The 19136-nt window shown below is 35.7% G+C and overlaps 1 protein-coding gene across 3 annotated transcripts in view; it reads right to left on the bottom strand.

The window, feature by feature from the left end:
- The window catches only part of METTL25 (methyltransferase like 25), a 123778-nt gene that overhangs the window by 89809 nt on the left and 14833 nt on the right, over nt 1-19136 (bottom strand). For all 3 annotated transcript variants that reach the window (XR_005202619.1, XM_017543506.2, XM_037743846.1), the window contains exons 2-3: nt 9544-9708; nt 6588-6694 (exon numbers count right to left, since the gene is read on the bottom strand). Coding sequence is in view for 2 of the 3 variants with exons in the window: in XM_017543506.2 (XP_017398995.1) it covers nt 6588-6694; nt 9544-9708 (272 nt within the window). In the remaining variant the exon portion in view is untranslated. The remainder of the gene's footprint in view (nt 1-6587; nt 6695-9543; nt 9709-19136) is intronic.

The raw sequence follows: 19136 nt of genomic DNA, 5'->3' as shown, positions 1-19136 counted from the left end.
GGTACTGATAAGAGTGTATATTTTGTGTATTTAAAGTGGAGAGTTCTATAAATGTTAATTAAGTTTACTTGTTCTGTATCTGAGTTCGAATCCTGGATATTGTTAATTTTCTGTCTCATTGATCTGTCTAATATTGATGTTGAAGTCTCCCACTATTATTGTGTGGGAGTCTAAGTCTCTTTATAAGTCTTATTATTCAGGTATTCCTGTATTGGGTGCATATATATTTAGGATCTTTAGTTCTTCTTGTTGCATTGATCCTTTTATCATTATGTAATATTCTTCTTTGCTTCTTTTGATCTTTGTTGCTTTAAAGTCTATTTTATCAGAGGCAAAAATTGCAACTCCTGCTTTTTATGTATTTATTTATTTATTTATTTTTACTCTCCATTTGGTTGGTAAATCTTTCTCTATCCCTTCGTTTTGAGTCTTTGTGTATCCTTGCATGTGAGATGGGTCTGGATGTAGCATACCGATGGGTTTTGGCTTTCTTTTGCTTGTCTGTGTCTTTGGATTGGGGGATTTAGTCGATTTAAATTTAGACTTAATAATAATATATGTGACTTAATACTGCCATTTAATATTAGCTGGCTATTTTGCCCATTAGTTGATGTAAATTCTTGATTATGTTGATGCTCTTTACTTTTTGGTATTTTTTAGAAAGGCTGATACTGGTTGTTCCTTTCTATGTGTAGTGGTTCTTTCAGAAGCTCTTGTAAAGCAGGCCTGGTGGTGATGAAATCTCTGAGTGCTCGCTCGTTCACAAAAGATTTTATTTTTCCTTCGCTTATGAAGCTTAGTTTGGCTGGATGTAAAATTTTGGGTTGAAAGTTCTTTTCTTTAAGGATGTTGAATATTGGCCCCCACTCTCTTCTGGCTTGTAGAGTTTCTGCTGAGAGATCTGCTGTGAGTCTGATAGGCTTCCCTTTATGGGTAACCTGACTTTTCTCTCCGGCTGCCCTCAGTATTTTCTCCTTCATTTCAATCCTGGTGAATCTGGCGATTATGTGCCTTGAGGTTGGTCTTCTTGAGGAATATCTTTGTGGTGTTCTCCGTATTACCTGGAGTTGAATATTGTCCTGCCTTGCTAGGTTGGGAAAGTTTTTCTGAATAATATTCTGAGGCGTATTTTCCAGCTTGGATTGATTCTCTTCATCACATTCAGGTATACCTATCAAGCGTAGATTAGGTCTTTTCACATAGTCCCATATTTCTTGGAGACTTTGCTCGTTCCTTTTTATCCTTTTTTCTCTAATCTTGTCTTCTTGTTTTATTTCATTAAGTTGGTCTTCGACCTCTGACATCTTTTCTTCTGCTTGATCAATTCGGCTGTTAAAACTTGTGCATACTTCGCGAAGTTCTCGAGTTGTTTTTCAGCTCCATTAATTCACTTATATTCCTCTCTAAATTGTGTATTCTTTTAAACATTTCGTCAAACCTTTTTTCAAAGTTCTTAGTTTCTTTGCATTGGGTTAGAACAAGTTCTTTTAATTCACAGAAGTTTCTTATCATCCACCTTTTGAAGCCTGCTTCTGTTAATGGAACACACTCGTTCTCCATCAGACCCTGTTCTGTTGCTGATGACGAACTGTGATTCCCTGTAGAGGGAGCGGCATTCTGATTTTGGGTATTCTCAGCCTTTTTAGGCTGGTTTCTTCCCTTCTTTACAGTTTTATCCATCTGTGGTCTTTATAATTACCGTCTTTATAATTGGGTTTCTGAGTGGACGTCCAACTTGTTGATTCCCAGAGCTAAAATCTGAGCAACCCACTGCACCAGCCAAAACAGTGGCGTTAAGATTGATGGTGATTTTCTGACTCTGCACCAAGAAACGCCGCACCAAGCCAGTGGCAAAACCGCCTCTCCGGCCAAAAGAGTCACACTGGCGACCCATGGGGCTCCTCTGCTGGGAATCTCCTGGTGTGTGAGCAACAAAAATTCATCTGAAAGTGTGGCATCCTCTCATTCTCTGCACTTTCACTGGGAGCTACAATCCCGAGCTGCTAGTGATCAGCCATCTTGGATCTCTCTCCTGAATAGCTCTCTTATCTCCTGAAAGTTTTAACTCTATTATCCTTACAATGATGTCTTACTTGTCCTTCCCCTCTGCATCAAAAACGTCAGTTAACTATCCCCAGGTAAGGTCCTCCCTTTCATTTTAATTTTTTATCTTTAAAATATATCAATGTACACATTAAAATACACTTATAACCTTTTTTAAAAAAAATTATTTATTTTACTTTAGATGCATACTATATCTGGCATTTCTCCCCATGTTATCCCTCCCCACCCTCCCCAACCCCTATTGTCTCTCCCCTACCCCCTCGACTGTCTCCTGTGTGTGATGCTCCTCTGCCTGAGTCCACATGTTCTCGTTGTTCAACCATACAGTGCTTGGCTTTCTATTCTTGGGTCAGTTTGCTGAGAATGATGGTTTCCAGATTCATCCATGTCCCTACAAAGAACATGAACTCATCGTTTTTTATGGCTGCGTAGTATTCCATGGTGTCTATGTACCACATTTTCTTTGTCCAGTCTATCATTGATGGGCATTTAGGTTGGTTCCAGGTCTTTGCTTTTGTATACAGGGCTGCAACGAACATACACATGCATGTGTCTTTATAGTAGAACGATTTATAGTTCTTTGGGTATACACCCAATAGTGGGACTGCTGAGTCAAATGGAATTTCTATTTCTAGATCCTTGAGAAATTGCCACACTGTCTTCCACAATGGTTGAACTAATTTACACTCCCACCAACTGTGTAAGAGTGTTCCTATTTCTCCACATCCTCTCCAGCATCTGCTGTCTCCAGATTTTTTAATGATCGCGATTCTAACCGGCGTGAGATGATATCTCAGTGTGGTTTTGATCTGCATTTCTCTAATGACCAGCGACGATGAGCATTTTTTCATGTTTGTTGGCCTCATATATGTCCTCTTTTGAAAAGTGTCTGTTCATATCCTTCACCCACTTTTGAATGGGGTTTGTTTTGTTCTTGTAAATCTGTTTTAGTTCTTAGATTCTGGATATTAGCCCTTTGTCAGATGGGTAGATTGCAAAATTTTTTCCCATTCTGTTGGTTGTCGATTCACTGTAATGATTGTTTCTTTTGCTGGACAGGAGCTCTGGAGTTTAATTAGATCCCATTTGTGTATCCTGGCTTTTATTGCCATTGCTTTTGGTGTTTTAGTCATAAAGTCCTTGCATATGCCTATGTCCTGGATGGTTTTGCCTACATTTTCTTCTAGTGTTTTTATGGTGTTAGGTTTTATGTTTAAATCTTTGATCCATCTGGAGTTAATTTTATTGTAAGGTGACAGACAGGTAGCGGTCCAGTTTCTGCTTTCTGCATATTGCTAGCCAGTTTTCCCAACACCGTTTATTAAACATGGAGTTTTCCCCACTGCTTGTTTTTGCTGGGTTGTTGTTAATCTTTCCTAATTAGAACAGCCAACCCATTTTCAACAAAGGTGCCAAGAAGATACATTAGGGTAAGCACAGTCTCTTCAACAAATGGTAAAACTGGATATCCATAAGCAGAAGAATGAAATACCCCCTATCTCTCACCATATACAAAAATCAAATCAAAATGGATTAAAGACTTAAATCTAAGACCCAAATCTATGAAACTACTAGAAGAAAGCATTGGGGAAACATTTCAGGACACTGGTCTAGGCAAAGATTTCTTGAGTAGGACCCCAAAAGAATAGGCAACCACAGCAAAAATGGGCAATGGACAAAAATGGGGTCCCATCAAGCTAAAAAGCTTCTGCACAGCAAGGTAAACAATCAGCATGAAGAGTTACACACAGGTTGGGAGAAAATATGTGCAAACTACCTCTTGACGAGGGATTAACAACCAGAATTCATAAGGGACACAAACAACTCAATGGAATAAAAGCAAATAATATGATTTAAAAATGGGCAAAAGATCTGAATAGACATTTTCAAATGAAGATATGGAAATGGCCAACAGGTCTATGAAAAAATGCTAAACGTCACTAAGCATTATAGAAATGCAAATAAAAACTATAATACCATCTCATCCCAGTTAGAATGGCTATTATCAAAAAGCATTAAGATAGGTATTGGCAAGAATGTAGAGAAAAGAGAATTCATATGCTGTTGGTGGGAATGTAAATTAGTACAGCCATTACGGGTTCTTCAATAAACAAAAATAGAAATGCAATATGATCTAGCAATTCCAGTACTGGGTATATAGCTAAAAAAAATAAATAAATAAATAAAGGAAATCTGTATTATTGAAGACATATCTGCACACCCACATTTACTGTAGCACAATTCATAATAGCCAAAATATGGAAACAACCTAAGTGCCCATCAATGAATGTATGGATAAAGAAAACATGGTACATATGCATGATGAAATGTTATATATGTTTTATTTGAGAGGTTAAAGGACACTGGTAATAAAATACAAAAGAGAAAAAAAAAAGCAGCCCAATAAAATATGTGCTATTAAGCAAGATACCACATTCCGGCAACCTGGGTTTAATCCTACTGGGAAATTCTGAGACTGAAGTATAGAATACATACCATACCTCAGAGTCATTACACTTGAAATGCTGCATCAATTACTGCTTCAGAGTGGCTCACTGGGAATAATTAATTCCCAGGACTTGTGTGTAGGCAGTGCTTGCTTCACCGTCAGAGGAAAACCCACAAGGACGAAATACAGACACTGCCCGGTAGAAGCCAGTCTGGCACACTATGAAACAAAAGGCCTGAGAGTATTTAGATCAGGCACCCTGCAGCATCTGCTATGTCTATGAACCTAACAACCATCTTAATACCTAGAATGTTTATATTTATACTGCATATAACTATGTTTTCCTTCCATATTCTGTCTCCCTGCTTCTACCAGGCAACAACTGCTACCAAATTATTTATAATTCTCTTTCTTCTTTAATAGTTTTTTGTATATAATTTTTGTATGAAAATATATCATTATTTCCCTTAAAAACTATTTAAAATGGTACCATAAAATATGCAATCTTCTGTAACTTGCTTTTTCCTATTCTATGTTTCTAATATTCATCCATATATGTACTATAGTAGTTTAAGCTTTATTGGTGTATTATGTTCAATATGTAAATATACCACAGTTTATCCAATCTCCTGTGGATAAATATTTGGTTTATTACCAGCTTTCTGCTTTTAGGAACATTCTTATACTATATATAACTCCTGATGCTTGTGTGCAAAATTTCTCTAGGCAGGGGTATACACCTAAAGTTGAATTGATGAGTAATAGGGTATATGATTGTTCAAATTTACAAAATAATGTCAAATTGGTTGCTGTTCCACCTCATTCCGACCAGATTTCCACTCAAGACTGGACCTTTATTCCATTACCCTATGCTGTAACTTGATTCATACCATCCATGTACAGAACCTCTATCCGGCTTACCTGACTACTAGTTATCTGAATTTTCTGTCTTTAGGGCTTTGTCGTCTCCAGTGGACTTGCTGTTATTAATTGATGCCTTAAGCTTGAGCTTGTTATGCCCCTTTTAATTCTAACTAAACTATGCATTTATTCCTCTAGAGACCATTCCCATTATTACTGCTCTTAATAGATGGTGGCTGCCACCTGAAGGATATTTAGAAACAGCAGTCACTTCCCAAGATTCTAATATGGCACCATGGGGAAGGACTTGCCTCTTCTACTTCAGCTAAGTATCATTGCCATAGTAAGCCTGTTACTGATAGTTATTGCTTAGGTATTGGAGAAAACGTTGAAAACTAGTATTACCTTAGCTTTTACTCTATACCCCACCCTAGAGATCTATGTTCCCACAGTGGCTCTGCATGTCTAAGCCAAACTTTCATAGTTTTCTAATCATACTCAAACTCTCAAATTTTGGTGAATTTATGGAAAGAGTTTAATATCTAATAAAAATTAAGAAAGGAAAATCTCTATTGCCACCACTGATCTTCTTTGAGAGCTAAGGAAAAGGCTTGCAGTTTTTATAAAACAGGAATAAGAAAAATCACTTACTATTTTTATAGGCCAATGTGTGCAATCATTAAACTTATTTTAACATCTACTTTCCAACATCACTACTTATCATAAGAACTATTTTTCAAAACAGGAATGCATCATGAATCAAACACTATGAAATAATCCAAGTCTTAAAAACATAACTACTTTGTGTTACTATAATGATGCAGGTATCCCAGACCACAGCTTGGTAACCCATCTCCTGAAAACAATCTAGCAGCAAACAGCTTTGCAGAATGTCATCTTCATAACACTGCCTCAAGCTGGAGTGACAATTTATCAAAGAGAATTAACCTTAACTTCTGTACACTCTGAAAAGAGTGAAATTTGTGGCAAAACATTAACAGTCATATCTTGATCTTACTATAAATTTTCTATAATATACCAGAAAATAACAGTGTATGCTTAAAGAATCTGATGTTTAAAGGATCTGATGTTTAAATGATGCTATTATTTAATGACATTTTAAAGGCCAGATGACAGTAAAAAACTGAAATGTGAATAATATCAAAAAGTGGCAATAATTTTAATATCTAAAAATATAGGGAAATATTCTTACCTGCTTTAGTCCATAGTAGTCAGCAATGCTGCTGATCAGCTCTGACACTGCCTGAACTTCATGAGATTTCTTCATATTCATAAACTCAACTGCCTTCAGAGTTTTACCTAATGAAAATAAAAGTAAAATGCTGCTATTAAAGAATCGAAATTTAGTAGGAATTATCAGTTGATATTCATATTTTTTGAATTAAGTATGAAAATAATATAGAGATTCTACTGTGGTTTCTGGATGATACACCTCCACTAGGTTGGCCACTATAAATCAAATTTGAATTAATAAAGTAAATATAAAAATTCATAGAACATTAAAAGTATTACTTAACAATTAACTATAATGAAAAAGACTGGTAAATTGGACTACAAAGGATATTTTTCATCAAAAGACAACATTATGAGAGTAAAAAGGCAAGTCTCAAATGGGAGAAGATAATTCCAACACATATACATCCAGAGAATTTATACCTAAGAATAAAATAAAACAAACTCCTACAAATCAATATGAAAAAAATCACCCAATAGAAAAGTGAGGAAAAAAACTTAGTCATTTCATTACCTGTGCTGTCTAATATAGTAGCTACTTAACCACATGTGATTATTGCAATTTATACTTAAATCAAATAAAATTGAAAATTAAGATTCTATGCTGCACTAGCCACAGGTGAAGTACTTAACAGCCACATGTGGCTAGTTTCTACTGTACTGAGCAGCACAAGCACAGAACATTTCCATCATTGCAGAACTCTAAGAACTGTACTTCGGAGTATAATACTGTAAGCTACACATTATAAAGTACATTAAAATGGCCAAAGAGCATATGACAAGGTAGTCAACATCAACAGTCATGTGGGAGTTGGGTGGTAGGGAACTGAAAAGTAGGGCTGGAATGGTTATTACAGCATGAAAATGTTCACATTTGTGAATGCTTTGGTATAAGCTTAACCTGGGATCACCACACTGGAATACTGGATTTTAATGAGGTCTTTCCAGATATGCGTGCTGGTTACTCATGGTCCTACAGATGAAAGGTAATACTTTCTTGGCAACATTCTGAAGGCACTTTAGGACATGGTCTCCAACAGAGACTTCTTAATTCAACAATGTCATTCTGCTGGCAGATACTAAACTAGTAAACAAATATGCTGATTACTACAGGATGGGGAATATAGCCCCTCCTCTCTCACCTATCACCAGCATGCATCTCTACATGGCTAAGTCAATTCTTTCTTATACTGGACACAACAGAGTGCATCCCGACCTTGAATGGTGGTTTTGCTGTTTGTTCTTGCCTAGGATACAACATCTTTACTCACTTTGATGCTCAAAATGTGGCCCTTAAACTTTACAAATTGGGGGAGGGGCTAAGGATGAAACCCTTGACACAGAGGTACACTCATTTATTGCCAGTCAGCAGCATATGGGATAGAGAGTTCTCCTTAGAGCTATCCTTGCCAGTCAACTACAGTTCCCATAGTAATGTTGCTGGTGAACTCATGTGCAGCTCTAATGGCTCTTACCAAGAGCCATAATTCACCAAAGAGTCCCTCTCTTGTTCCAGGGAGAACTATGAAATAATTTTGTTTAAAGTGGTTAGAGAGATTTAAAAAAAAAAAAAGGAAGTTAAAATAATAAAAGAATTGAATTAAAAGATAAAAGGGTCATTTTACAGTGGGGAACTCTAATAGATCCACCTTTACCAAGTGAGTAAACTTAGTATCACCAATGATGTGACAAAATTATATGTGCTTCCTAAACTGGTATCTGAAAAAGGAATCACTTAAATAGTATTCCTATCAAAAATGCATAACTTAAATCTAATCATGGAGAAACAATAAAATAAACCTGCCTATAGGTATCAAAAGTATTGGTGTCAAGAAAAACAAAAGCAAGGGTAAGAAACTATTTCAGGTTGAAGAGACTCAACAGACATGACAGCTGAATGTCAGGTATGAACTTAGTCTGACTCCTGTATGAAGAAAAAAAAGGCTATAAAAGATATTCTTGGAAAAATTAAAAAAACTTGAATATAGACTGTTTATTAGACAATACTGCTCTAACAATGTTAAACTCCTGACGGTGCTAATAAACTATGGGCTATGTAGGAGAATGCTCTTTTTCGTTTGAGATACAGAGTGACGTATCAGAGAGTAAAGTGCTATGATATCTACAACCTATATTCAAAAGATTCAGAAAAAGAGGAGAGAGAGAGACAGAGTGTGTGTGTGTGTGTAGAAAAGAACTATAACAAATGTGGCAAAATGTGAACACATGGTGAATCTAGGTGAAAAGTATACAGGGTCTATTGTACTATTCTTACTACTTTTCTGTAGGTTTGGAAGTTTTCAAAATAAAAAGGTAGGGAAACAATGAGGATCAAATGTGATAAAAGATATGAAAGAGGTTTGTGTAAGATAAAATAATCTGAGATTTTTTTTTTTTTAACCACAGCCTTCTTTCTGATCTCTGCCTTTTAATTGGGATATAAAATCAATTTACATTCAATATAATTATTGATATGGCTGAGTTTTAATCTACCACAATACCATATTTGTTTTTTTAATTTGTACCATCCCCACTTTCTGACACTCATGCTTCTCCCCACATCCCCAAATGTCACCTTCCACTCTTCCCACCCTCTTCCCATAGAGACCATTAGCCTGCTGTAACAAAAATAATGAAGATTTTGGAATTAGTAGTAGCTCACTATGATCTGTGTTTGAGGGGCAGAAGCTATCTGAAGTAAAGGGTTAATGTAGAAAAAAATGTGGAGATCTATAGTTGTTCTGTTTAATATAGTACAAGGGAAAACCTACTCTTCTAAACAAAAGCGGATTTGTCAGAGCTTATAAATTAAAGTTTAACAATAAATTAATATTTTGGAAATATACACATATATGAACAAACTATTGCTTCTAACTACTTAACAGGCACACTCACACACACATAAATAGACATACCGATTCTCTGGTTTTGATTTCCTTGAAGGGCTACCAGCAACTGCTCAAAAGGAGTACATATTCCCAAGTTTTGTACGGAATAGTATTTCGCAGCCAGAGCAAAGGCTTCCACACTCATCAGCTTCTGAGAATTTTCACAAAATATTTTGGGAAAATCAATCATACCTAAAAAAGTGAAGATAAAAAAAGTCTTCAGCATTAATTAATGGTTAATTTGTGTGATATTAATAAACAGCAAATGAACACCACTTAATTTTATAACCAATTCCAATACTTCATCTTGTTGTGAATTTTGGCAATATATCTAATGGCTCCATTTATATTTAGTATTTAAACAATTAGCTATATGGAACACCAGCTTTCTGTTAATATTTTATGCATTAAAAATTTAAACTCCAAATTACAGTCAGGACTTTTTTTATGGAAAGAAAGAAACAGAGACAGAAGCAGAGAGAGAAAGAAAGAAAGGAAGGAAGGAAGGAAGGGAGGGAGGAAGGGAGGGAGGGAGGGAGGGAGGACAGGAGGACAGGAGGAAGAGAGGAAGGAAGGAAGAGAGGGAGGGAGGGAAGGGGGGAGGGGAGGGGAGCAGAAGGGAGAGGAGGGGAGGAGAAGGGAAGGGGAAAGGAGGGGAGAGGAGGGGAAGGGAAGGGGAAGGGAGGGGAGGGGAAGGGAGAGAAGGGGAGAGGAGAAGAGGAGAAGGAAAGGGAGAGAAGGCGAGGGGAAGGGGAGAAGGGGAGGAGAAGGGAGAAAAGGGGAGGGGAAGGGAGAAAAGGGGAGGGGAAGGGAGGGGAGGGGAGGGTTAAAATCTGGAGTAATATATTTATTAAATTTATGAACTGTCCTGGCTGGCCTATAACCGTGCATTTAAAGGTAGTCAGCCTGTGCAACACTGTTACTCCCCGTCCACACTGTATGAGGAACAATGTTAATATCCCCAGTGGTATATAAATGTCCCTGTAAAACAGTTCTTGCATCATTTGTATGATGCAGACTTGTGGCAGGGGGGCGGAGTGCATGTGCTCAATGCACTGTCAATATGAATTCCAAAACTAATCAGATTATAACCTGGTGAAAACAACTCATTTTCTTCCCATGGCCAGTTTTAAACCAGACATTCTATAAGTTTAGTGTGTAACTGTCAGTAGTTTCCAAATACTAATTTAGACTAGAATGAATAACCATTGTACTGTTTGCAAATATCCAGTGCCTCCTCTGTAGGAGGATCATGAACCTTGTTGAACTCAGGTGTGGCCGAATCTTGCCAAGGTGAACCATACCATTTTCAGGTAAATGTTTTAAGAGTTTCAGAAGATTCAGTACTCTTTTTTTTTTTTTTCCCCCTCAGCTCTGTAATGGAAGCATGTGTCAAGATGGAACATTCCTCAGCCTGAATTCTTGAGTGACTACAAGGACAGCATTACTGTCAAATTACAATGAACACGGGGCATATATAAAAATTAAATTTCATTGCTTTCAGTCAGTAATTTTAAGCTTATTACTGCAGCACACCCCCACTTATTCTGATGGATGCACATAGGCACACTGACAGATAAGCTCAATCTCATTGTTCTAAGGTCATTTTCAAGGCATATTAATTTATTTAAAAGAGTTAAAAGAAAGCCTTCCAATTTGTCTGTAGTGGTTCAACGATACTCATTAGATGGGAAAGTCCAATCAGGCCCATTCGTTGAAAACTATTTTGAATAATTCAAAAAAATACAGATCTTCTGCTTACATGAAGTATGCAAAATTTTCACCTGATCAAACCATGCTGCAATCCAGGGAAGAAGTTTAGTTCTACCAAAAAAAAAAAAAAAAAAAAAATCCATACTGTAGGCTACTAAGTCTTCTCTAGCGTAACTGATCTTTGGTCATTACTTATTAAATTAAAAAAATTGTTAAAGAATAATGATGCAACTGACAAAACTTAAAGCAAGATAAGTGATGGTTTGCAGAATTCTAAATAAAAACTACATATTAAGCTAATATCTATTAAGCTGGTGGTAGTAATGTTTACCAAATTCATTAATATGAATAAAATCAGCAGAGATGTACCTTCCATTTCTGAATCAACTAACCAGAAATTAAAATTACTAGAGTAAATTCATTTAAGACATATGTTGTGCATGATGTAAATTTCTGAGGATATTTTATAAACTGAATTTACACATTCAGCCAAAAGTAATAAAATTCACATCAAAATATTTAACCATGATACAAAGTAGAAAACTCAGTCAACTATTAAGTGAAACTCTCAGGTTTAAAGGGAGTCTCAACATCCCCAGGTTCCAAGGCAGCAATTTCTTAAGAGTGTGATAGAATAAGAGTATTAAATCTCAAAGTGCAGAGGGACCATTATAATAGTTAGCTATTGGACAATGTTGCCAAAAGAAAGAATTGTGATGTTTCTGTTGGAAAAGTAAACGTTAAAATCAACTTAGCTATCCTACTGAAAAAACTTGAGAAAAATCCAATCCAACATGAAATAAGTGCTATTAATTTTCTTTAATTACAGGTCTCAGCAATTTCAAAAATTTAAAGATCTAAATTACAATATTATTTTTTCAAAAATATTTTTTTTTAAAAATGACAGTGTTCTAATTCAGTCCAATATTTTATGGTATGTAGGGCTAACCCTAGTTTACTTAGATAGTCTAGAACTCCATGAAAAAAATTGTTTTGAATTATAAAAATATAGCTGCTGAACTTTCTTTGTTTTCAAGTTATCCAATTTGTAACTTCCATTACTTGCTATTTTTAAAGATTTAGAAAGAGAGGTGTTGATGATCTAGTTTTGACTCCATCTCTGAAACAGTATGTGAGAAAGTTATGGGGCAATGGCAATAAATACATATAGTCCTCACGGTTCTTCCCTAGGTACTTATATAATCACTTTGGATTTGGCAACAAACAAAACAGAAATCCCTGTGTTACTTAACTTATATTTAGTACATGAATTACTACTTAGATTTTTTAAGCAGGGAAAACGAAATTTGCTGCCTATCACACCTGCATGGTATGTGGCTTGATTACTTGGCCTACATCTCCCTCTACTGGAAGTCCTTGTTCTGCTTTATTTCTGCTTTACTTATATTTACTTTTACTTTTTATGTATCCCATATCACTATTCCACAGAGGTTTCTGATAAGATAGGTATAAGATGGGTTCTTAGAAAACAGGCTAATTGGTCATGAGGGAAAAAGGGAAGGAAAGAGTCAGGGGAGATTATTTTCTACAAATATGAGACCAGGATGTATCTCAGTTTCTTTCTTTTTCAATTGTTTGTTTGGTATACAAGGAACCAATTTGTGTACAAGGACAAAGATAGAAGAGACATATGTATACATCTGGGATTGTAAAATTTTCAAGTTAGAAAAATGTATAAAGTTTTAAAAATAAAAATAAAGTAACATAATCACTAAATGTATAGTATTTATAACTAGTAAATAAAAATAAATGTCTGTTGTCCTACTTGAATGTTATACAGCACTTTAAGGAAAACAATACAGACAGGCCTTACAATAACTCATCCCTATTATTTAACATTTACTGCATGTATTCTATGGGCCAGGCACTATGCTAAGCACTTTACCTTTCAGGTGACAGTTTTATAAGGGAGTTACATAGTGCTCCTATCCCCATTTACAGAGGAAATCACTGAGACGTAGGGAGGCTGTAGTGTATCCAAGTTTACATAGACGCTAGGTGGCAGGGCATGTGAATCCAATGCAGTCTGACTTCAGACCTTGGTCTTAATTCCCATATTCCATTAGCATGCCACAGTAGTAAGTACAGTGGACAACATAGGAAATCAATAAGACAGCAGTAAAGAAAAGCATTAGGAAGGCCTGACTCTCTGGTAAGCATCCCCTCTGGCAGAGAACAACATACAGTGACATCCTAAGATATTGTATACTCACTTTATCTTCTTATCTCACTTTCTTCATTCCCCTCTCCACCGCCCTCTCCACCAAAACTAATTTTAAGGTTTCAAGAAATTAGCTGGACATAGTGGCTCACGCCTGTAATCCCAGCAGTCTGGGAGGCTGAGATAGGAGGACTGTTTAAGCTCAGGAATTTGAGACCAACCTGGGCAACATAGCAAGATATCATCTCTACAAAAATTTGTAAAAATTAGCTGGGTACGGTAGCACACACCTGTAGTCCCAGCTACTTGAGGGACTGAGGCTGGAGGATTGCTTGAGCCTGGGAAGTCAAGGCTAAAGTGAACCTGTGCTAATCTTCTCTGTATTAGTCAGACATGCTCCAACTTGCTGAGAGCCAGACAGACTCCATTTTAACCTCCTCCTCACCCCTCCTGCCATTTCCCCCTTGAGTGCACACCTGGGTCATGCTACTGTGCTGGGTCACGCTGTACTTAGAACTACAGAAACATATAACCATTGTAACCATATCCTGCTTGGCAAGCCCACTTGTTATTATGAATACCTCCTTGATTGATTGTATGACAAGTACTGAATATACCCCTTGGTAACCAGCAATCATGGGAATCGCTTGTATATACACTCCTTAGTAATCAACAATCATGGGAACCTCCTGCCTCCTGGTCACCAGCTTCCCTATATAACTTGCTTGTTCTGCTTCTGTAAATTCTGCTTCAGCTAGGCTCCCCCTCCCCTTCTCTAAGCAAGATATAAAAAGGAATTAAGCCCCTTCTTTGGGGCTGAGAGATTTTTGAGTGTAAGCTGACTCTTGGTCGCCAGCAATAAAGGACTCTCAGTCAGAACTCAAGAGTGTGGCACTTTCTCTAACTTGCTCAGTTACAACAAACCCTTATCATGCCACTGCACTCCAGCCTGGGCAACAAGCAAGAACTTGCCTCAAAAATAAATAACGGTTTCATGAAATTAAAAAGTAATTTTTACACATAAAATAAGTCTCTGAAAAAGAAATATCTTTATAAAACGTTATTGTGATATCTATTGGCAGAAACAAATTAACCCTATGCTTTATGCCCAGTTGTAAGTAACAATACTTTGCACACAGCATGAATGAATGCATGAATGACAGTAATCCCTCAATACACTTACTATTGTAGCACCATCAACTACAAATGGAAAATAAACTCTCCTAAGGCTCTATGGTAATAGTAATTACTGAGGACACTACAAGGACTTCAACAGCACCAGTGAATGTTTATAATCTCAGATGAGAAAAAGGTGATTTAGAAAATTTAGAATGTGACATAAAGTAAAATGCAATTATGTACTAAATTTGAGATTTTGCTGTTAAAGGGATTGGGGAAAGGTCACTATTGTCATTACACATAGCCTAGATCTGTCTTATAGCCCAGAATTTCAAGAAGAAATCAACAGTGTCCTCTTAATTATAATCTTCACAATGACACAGAAGTATTTTGTATTCATTCCTGCATAAATATCCTACAGATATCTTCAATTCAAAAGGTTCAAAGCTCAACTGAACACTTTCATGCTCCCAAAACCTTTCCCTTCTATTTTCTAACTTGTTTAATAGCCTTATCACTCACCCACTGGCAAAGTTAAAAGGTTTTACATTATCTGAAATGCTTCTTGTGCCCTCAATCCCCATGGTAAGCCACCCATCAACCCTGATGTAAAAATGTCCTTCATTTGAAAACCCCCTCTCCCATCACTACTATATTTCGAGCCTTGTTAATGCTCTTCAATACTACTGCAATAGTTTCATAGTTGATTTTTCTCCCTTATCAATAAAACTCTGATAGACAATGCTCAATAAAGTTGAGTTGAATCGAACATGTTTTCTAAAATAGAAACTGACTTATTCAATACAAATTTAAACATTTTAAGACTTTGCCTTCCACAACAGTTGACTTTTGACTTAAATCTTTGATAATCATTTAATACAGCTTAACCAAAAGCTAAAGACTGTCTTACTAAACTTTGAAAATTAAAGATGGGATGAGTTAAGTTTTACGAACGTTTAAGTCTGTTCATAATCCTATAATCTATAGAATATATACTATTGCTTTCAAAAGAAATCAATTTACATCATCCAATTATGTGCTAGAAAACATTTTGCCTAAGCTATTTCAGCTTACTTTATAGTTGCATATGAAATGAACAAATGTTATATAAACATGCAAACCATGCTCTTAAAAGGAATAAAATTAACAAGAAATTGACAGGCATGTCCTTACTGTACCAATATTCACATCACATTGAATGTATAAAGTACATTTAACCATTCCTAAAGCAATTTCACATTTAACAACATTACTCATAAAAATGAAATTAAATGTAAAAATAGAAAAATGTAACCACAGTATTTTAACTCTAACAGACTCTTTCTATAGTTTAATTTCAGAGAAAACAAAAATATGCAAATAAACAAAAATTTAGAAATTTGCTAAATAAAAAATAAACAATTCAGGGGTACCTACCATGTATAAGATAAAAACTAAACTTGAATAAAGCTACTTTGTTATAACTTATGATTGTCTATGAGATATAGTGTTTTACTATTTATAGTGTATGCAGACAACAAATGTTCAATGTGGATTGAAGAGGGTTCAGCAATTCCCAGTTAGAATTCTACTGGATGTCACATGGAATGAGCTTATTCAGGCCTTTGCACTTGTTTTTACCTCTGTCTGAGATCACCATCCCTCATGAATTTTCATGGCCCACTCTTACTTCTTTCAAGTGTTTGCTAAAATGTTACCATTTCAGTGAAAACTTGAGAGTCCCGTTTAATTAATAATTGCATTCCCATTGAACTCTCATCGCCATCTGATCCTTTACTATTTTAAAGTACTTATCACCATCTAGTATAGTATGAAAGATCCAAGATGACAAGAATTTTTATCTACTGCTGTATCCTTAGAACCTACAATAATGCCCAGCACATAGTAGATACTCAATGAATGAATTGAATGAGCAAGCACTAGAGTTTGAGTTCTGGTTCTCACAATGTCTATTCACGTGGCCATGAGCAATTTATTTACCTACTCTAAGACTCAATTTCTTCATCTATAAAATGGGGAACAATATATATTTTATAGAGTTGTTTTATGTAATTTTCACACATAAACATATACATATATACAGGTATATACATGTACATTCATATACACATATACAATTATGTACTTAACTATATAAACTTTTAAGGTCGGGATACATGTGCAGATTTGTTACATAGGTAAACTTGTGTCATGGGGTTTATTGTACAGATTATATACACCATGGAATACTATGCAACCATAAAAAAGAATGAGCTCATATCCTTTGCAAGGACATGGATGGAACTGGAGGTCATTATCCTTAGCAAACTAACACAATAACAGAAAAATAAATACCACATTATCACTCATAAGTGGGAAATAAATGACAAGAACATATGGACACACAGAGGGGAACAATTAACTATAATATATAGTCCTAACACACAGTCTAGAACATAAATAGGCAACCCTCAAACCATTAAGTCCAAATTAAGTCACTGAGTGTCCTAACACTTGGATCAATTTTCCAAATTCATTGGAATATTGAATTTTTAAAACCTCAAATATTTAGGGCCAGAACATCTTATAGGCTACTAAAGAAGAAACTGAGAGAAAGATCAATATGCACACTTAGCTTTTAGATGTGGGACCTGCTAGGAGAAAAGAGACTTGGGCTCTGGAACCTGAGTGCAAGATCTCCATCAGTAGAATGAAGGCATGACTAAGGATGGATGAGCTGCACCTTGAGAAACAACATGGTAGTCCAATAGTTAGCACTGGGTACTACGCTCTAGGTAAGATGAAAGTAAGAATTATTCAGTGTCTGCTAATCCACTGGTTAGCACTGGATGTCATGACCCAGGATCAACTTTAAAGTGTTGGAGAGAGTTTTACTATTAATAAGACTTCTTACTAAATTTGATGTGAAATATGGTATATATAATCTCAGCTATACCTTAAATACCTGGAATAAAGTTTCAAGCTTGCTTCACCAGAATGTTTTAATTTCTCATAATCTCAAACTGTTTTCAAAAAAAGAACAAAAAACAAGAGATACTAAATTCCCAGAAATCCAATAAACTTTAAACTCCATTTAAAATTAGAAGCATTTAAGAATAAATTAAATATGTATGGATACTTTTTGAATAATAAATTCAAATTTGATAAATCAAATATGATTTTGTTAGCAAAATGCAAAATAAATTCAAAATTGTAAAGTGTCAAAATGTGATGCAGTTGTAAACTATACTAAAAAATATATTTATTTCAGTACAGTAATTGCTTTGAATTGATATCAACCTCTGTTCTTCTCTTTTTCCCACCGAAGACATATAATTTCTTACTTAGGTCTTCATTTCTGAATACCACTGTAGGCTCCACTGCCCCACAGCAACTCAAAATCTCACTATCTTAGTCACTGCCATTGCCACTGTCCATTTACTGAGATACCTCTTTTTAAATCTTGGTCCGGCCCTAAACTTTTGGGCTTCCAAAAATAATAAAGACTTGTCAATTTGTTTATTATTATTGTCTTTGTTTTTGTTTTTTAAGAAAAGGTCTCACTCTGTCGTCCAGGCTAGAGTGCAGCAGCATGATCATGGCTCACTATAGCCTCAATCTCCTGGGCTCAAGCGATCCTCTCACCTCAGCCTCCCAAGTAGCTGGGATAAGGGCATGCACCACTGTGGCCAGCTAATTTTTAAAATTTATTTTTTTCTAGAGACAGGGTCTCACTATGTTATTCAGGCTGGTCTCAAACTCCTTGGCTCAAGCAATCCTCCCACCTCAGCCTTCCCAAATGCTGGGATTACAAGCGTGAGCTACTGCATCTGGCCAGTACTTGTTTATTATTGAGGCAAGACACATAAAGGTCTCTTTGTCTCAGGGAAACCATAAACTTAAACATAATAAATTACTAATAGGGGATTTTGAGGGAGTAGAGTTAAGTTAAACCCCTCTCTTAAAACTGTATTTTTCTTTCCCATTGTGCATTTCATTAATTTGAGTTCAATTTCATCTTCCATTCTTATTCTAAGCTCCATTTCAACATTAATGCAAAATAGATGTGTGTCTATTCTGTACTCTCTTAACTGAATTTAGTTATAATCATTTGCAAAGTAAAAGGAACAAACAAAAGGTCTTCGGAGTAAATATATACTTTTTTCTACCTAGCTCCTACCCTCTCTTCACCAGATCTTTTTCTTTACTATTCCCTTAGTTTTTGTAATAATGTGTACAGTTCATAAAAGTTAGGTAAATTTTATTCTTTACAGGCCATTATTCAAGGTAATTGCTATATGGAAAATAAGTACAACACCAACCTAAATATTAAATTTAAATTCCCCATTTGATTGTAATCATTATGTAAAAGGGAAGAATTAAGCTTCAGTGACTGTCATTGGCATCAGCCTAAAGACACTGATCTTATACACTGGTTGAACCTGAAATGCAGTGTTTACTCAGAAGAGAACGAACAGTTTTCAGAACTTGATAAAAATTAGTTAAATAAATGTTTGAAAATGGAATATTTCTTAACAAGAAATCAAAAGTTATAAAGATGAAGAGGGACAAGTGTTGGTCTAAATCAAGATTTAATTCAACCAATTTGTAATACTAATAATGTTTT

This window comes from Cebus imitator, unplaced genomic scaffold (genome assembly GCF_001604975.1).
Source record: "Cebus imitator isolate Cc_AM_T3 unplaced genomic scaffold, Cebus_imitator-1.0 Scaffold156, whole genome shotgun sequence".
Lineage (NCBI taxonomy): Eukaryota > Metazoa > Chordata > Mammalia > Primates > Cebidae > Cebus > Cebus imitator.
The sequence above is the reverse complement of the archived record's forward strand: the minus strand, read 5'-3'. Positions and strand labels throughout refer to the sequence as shown.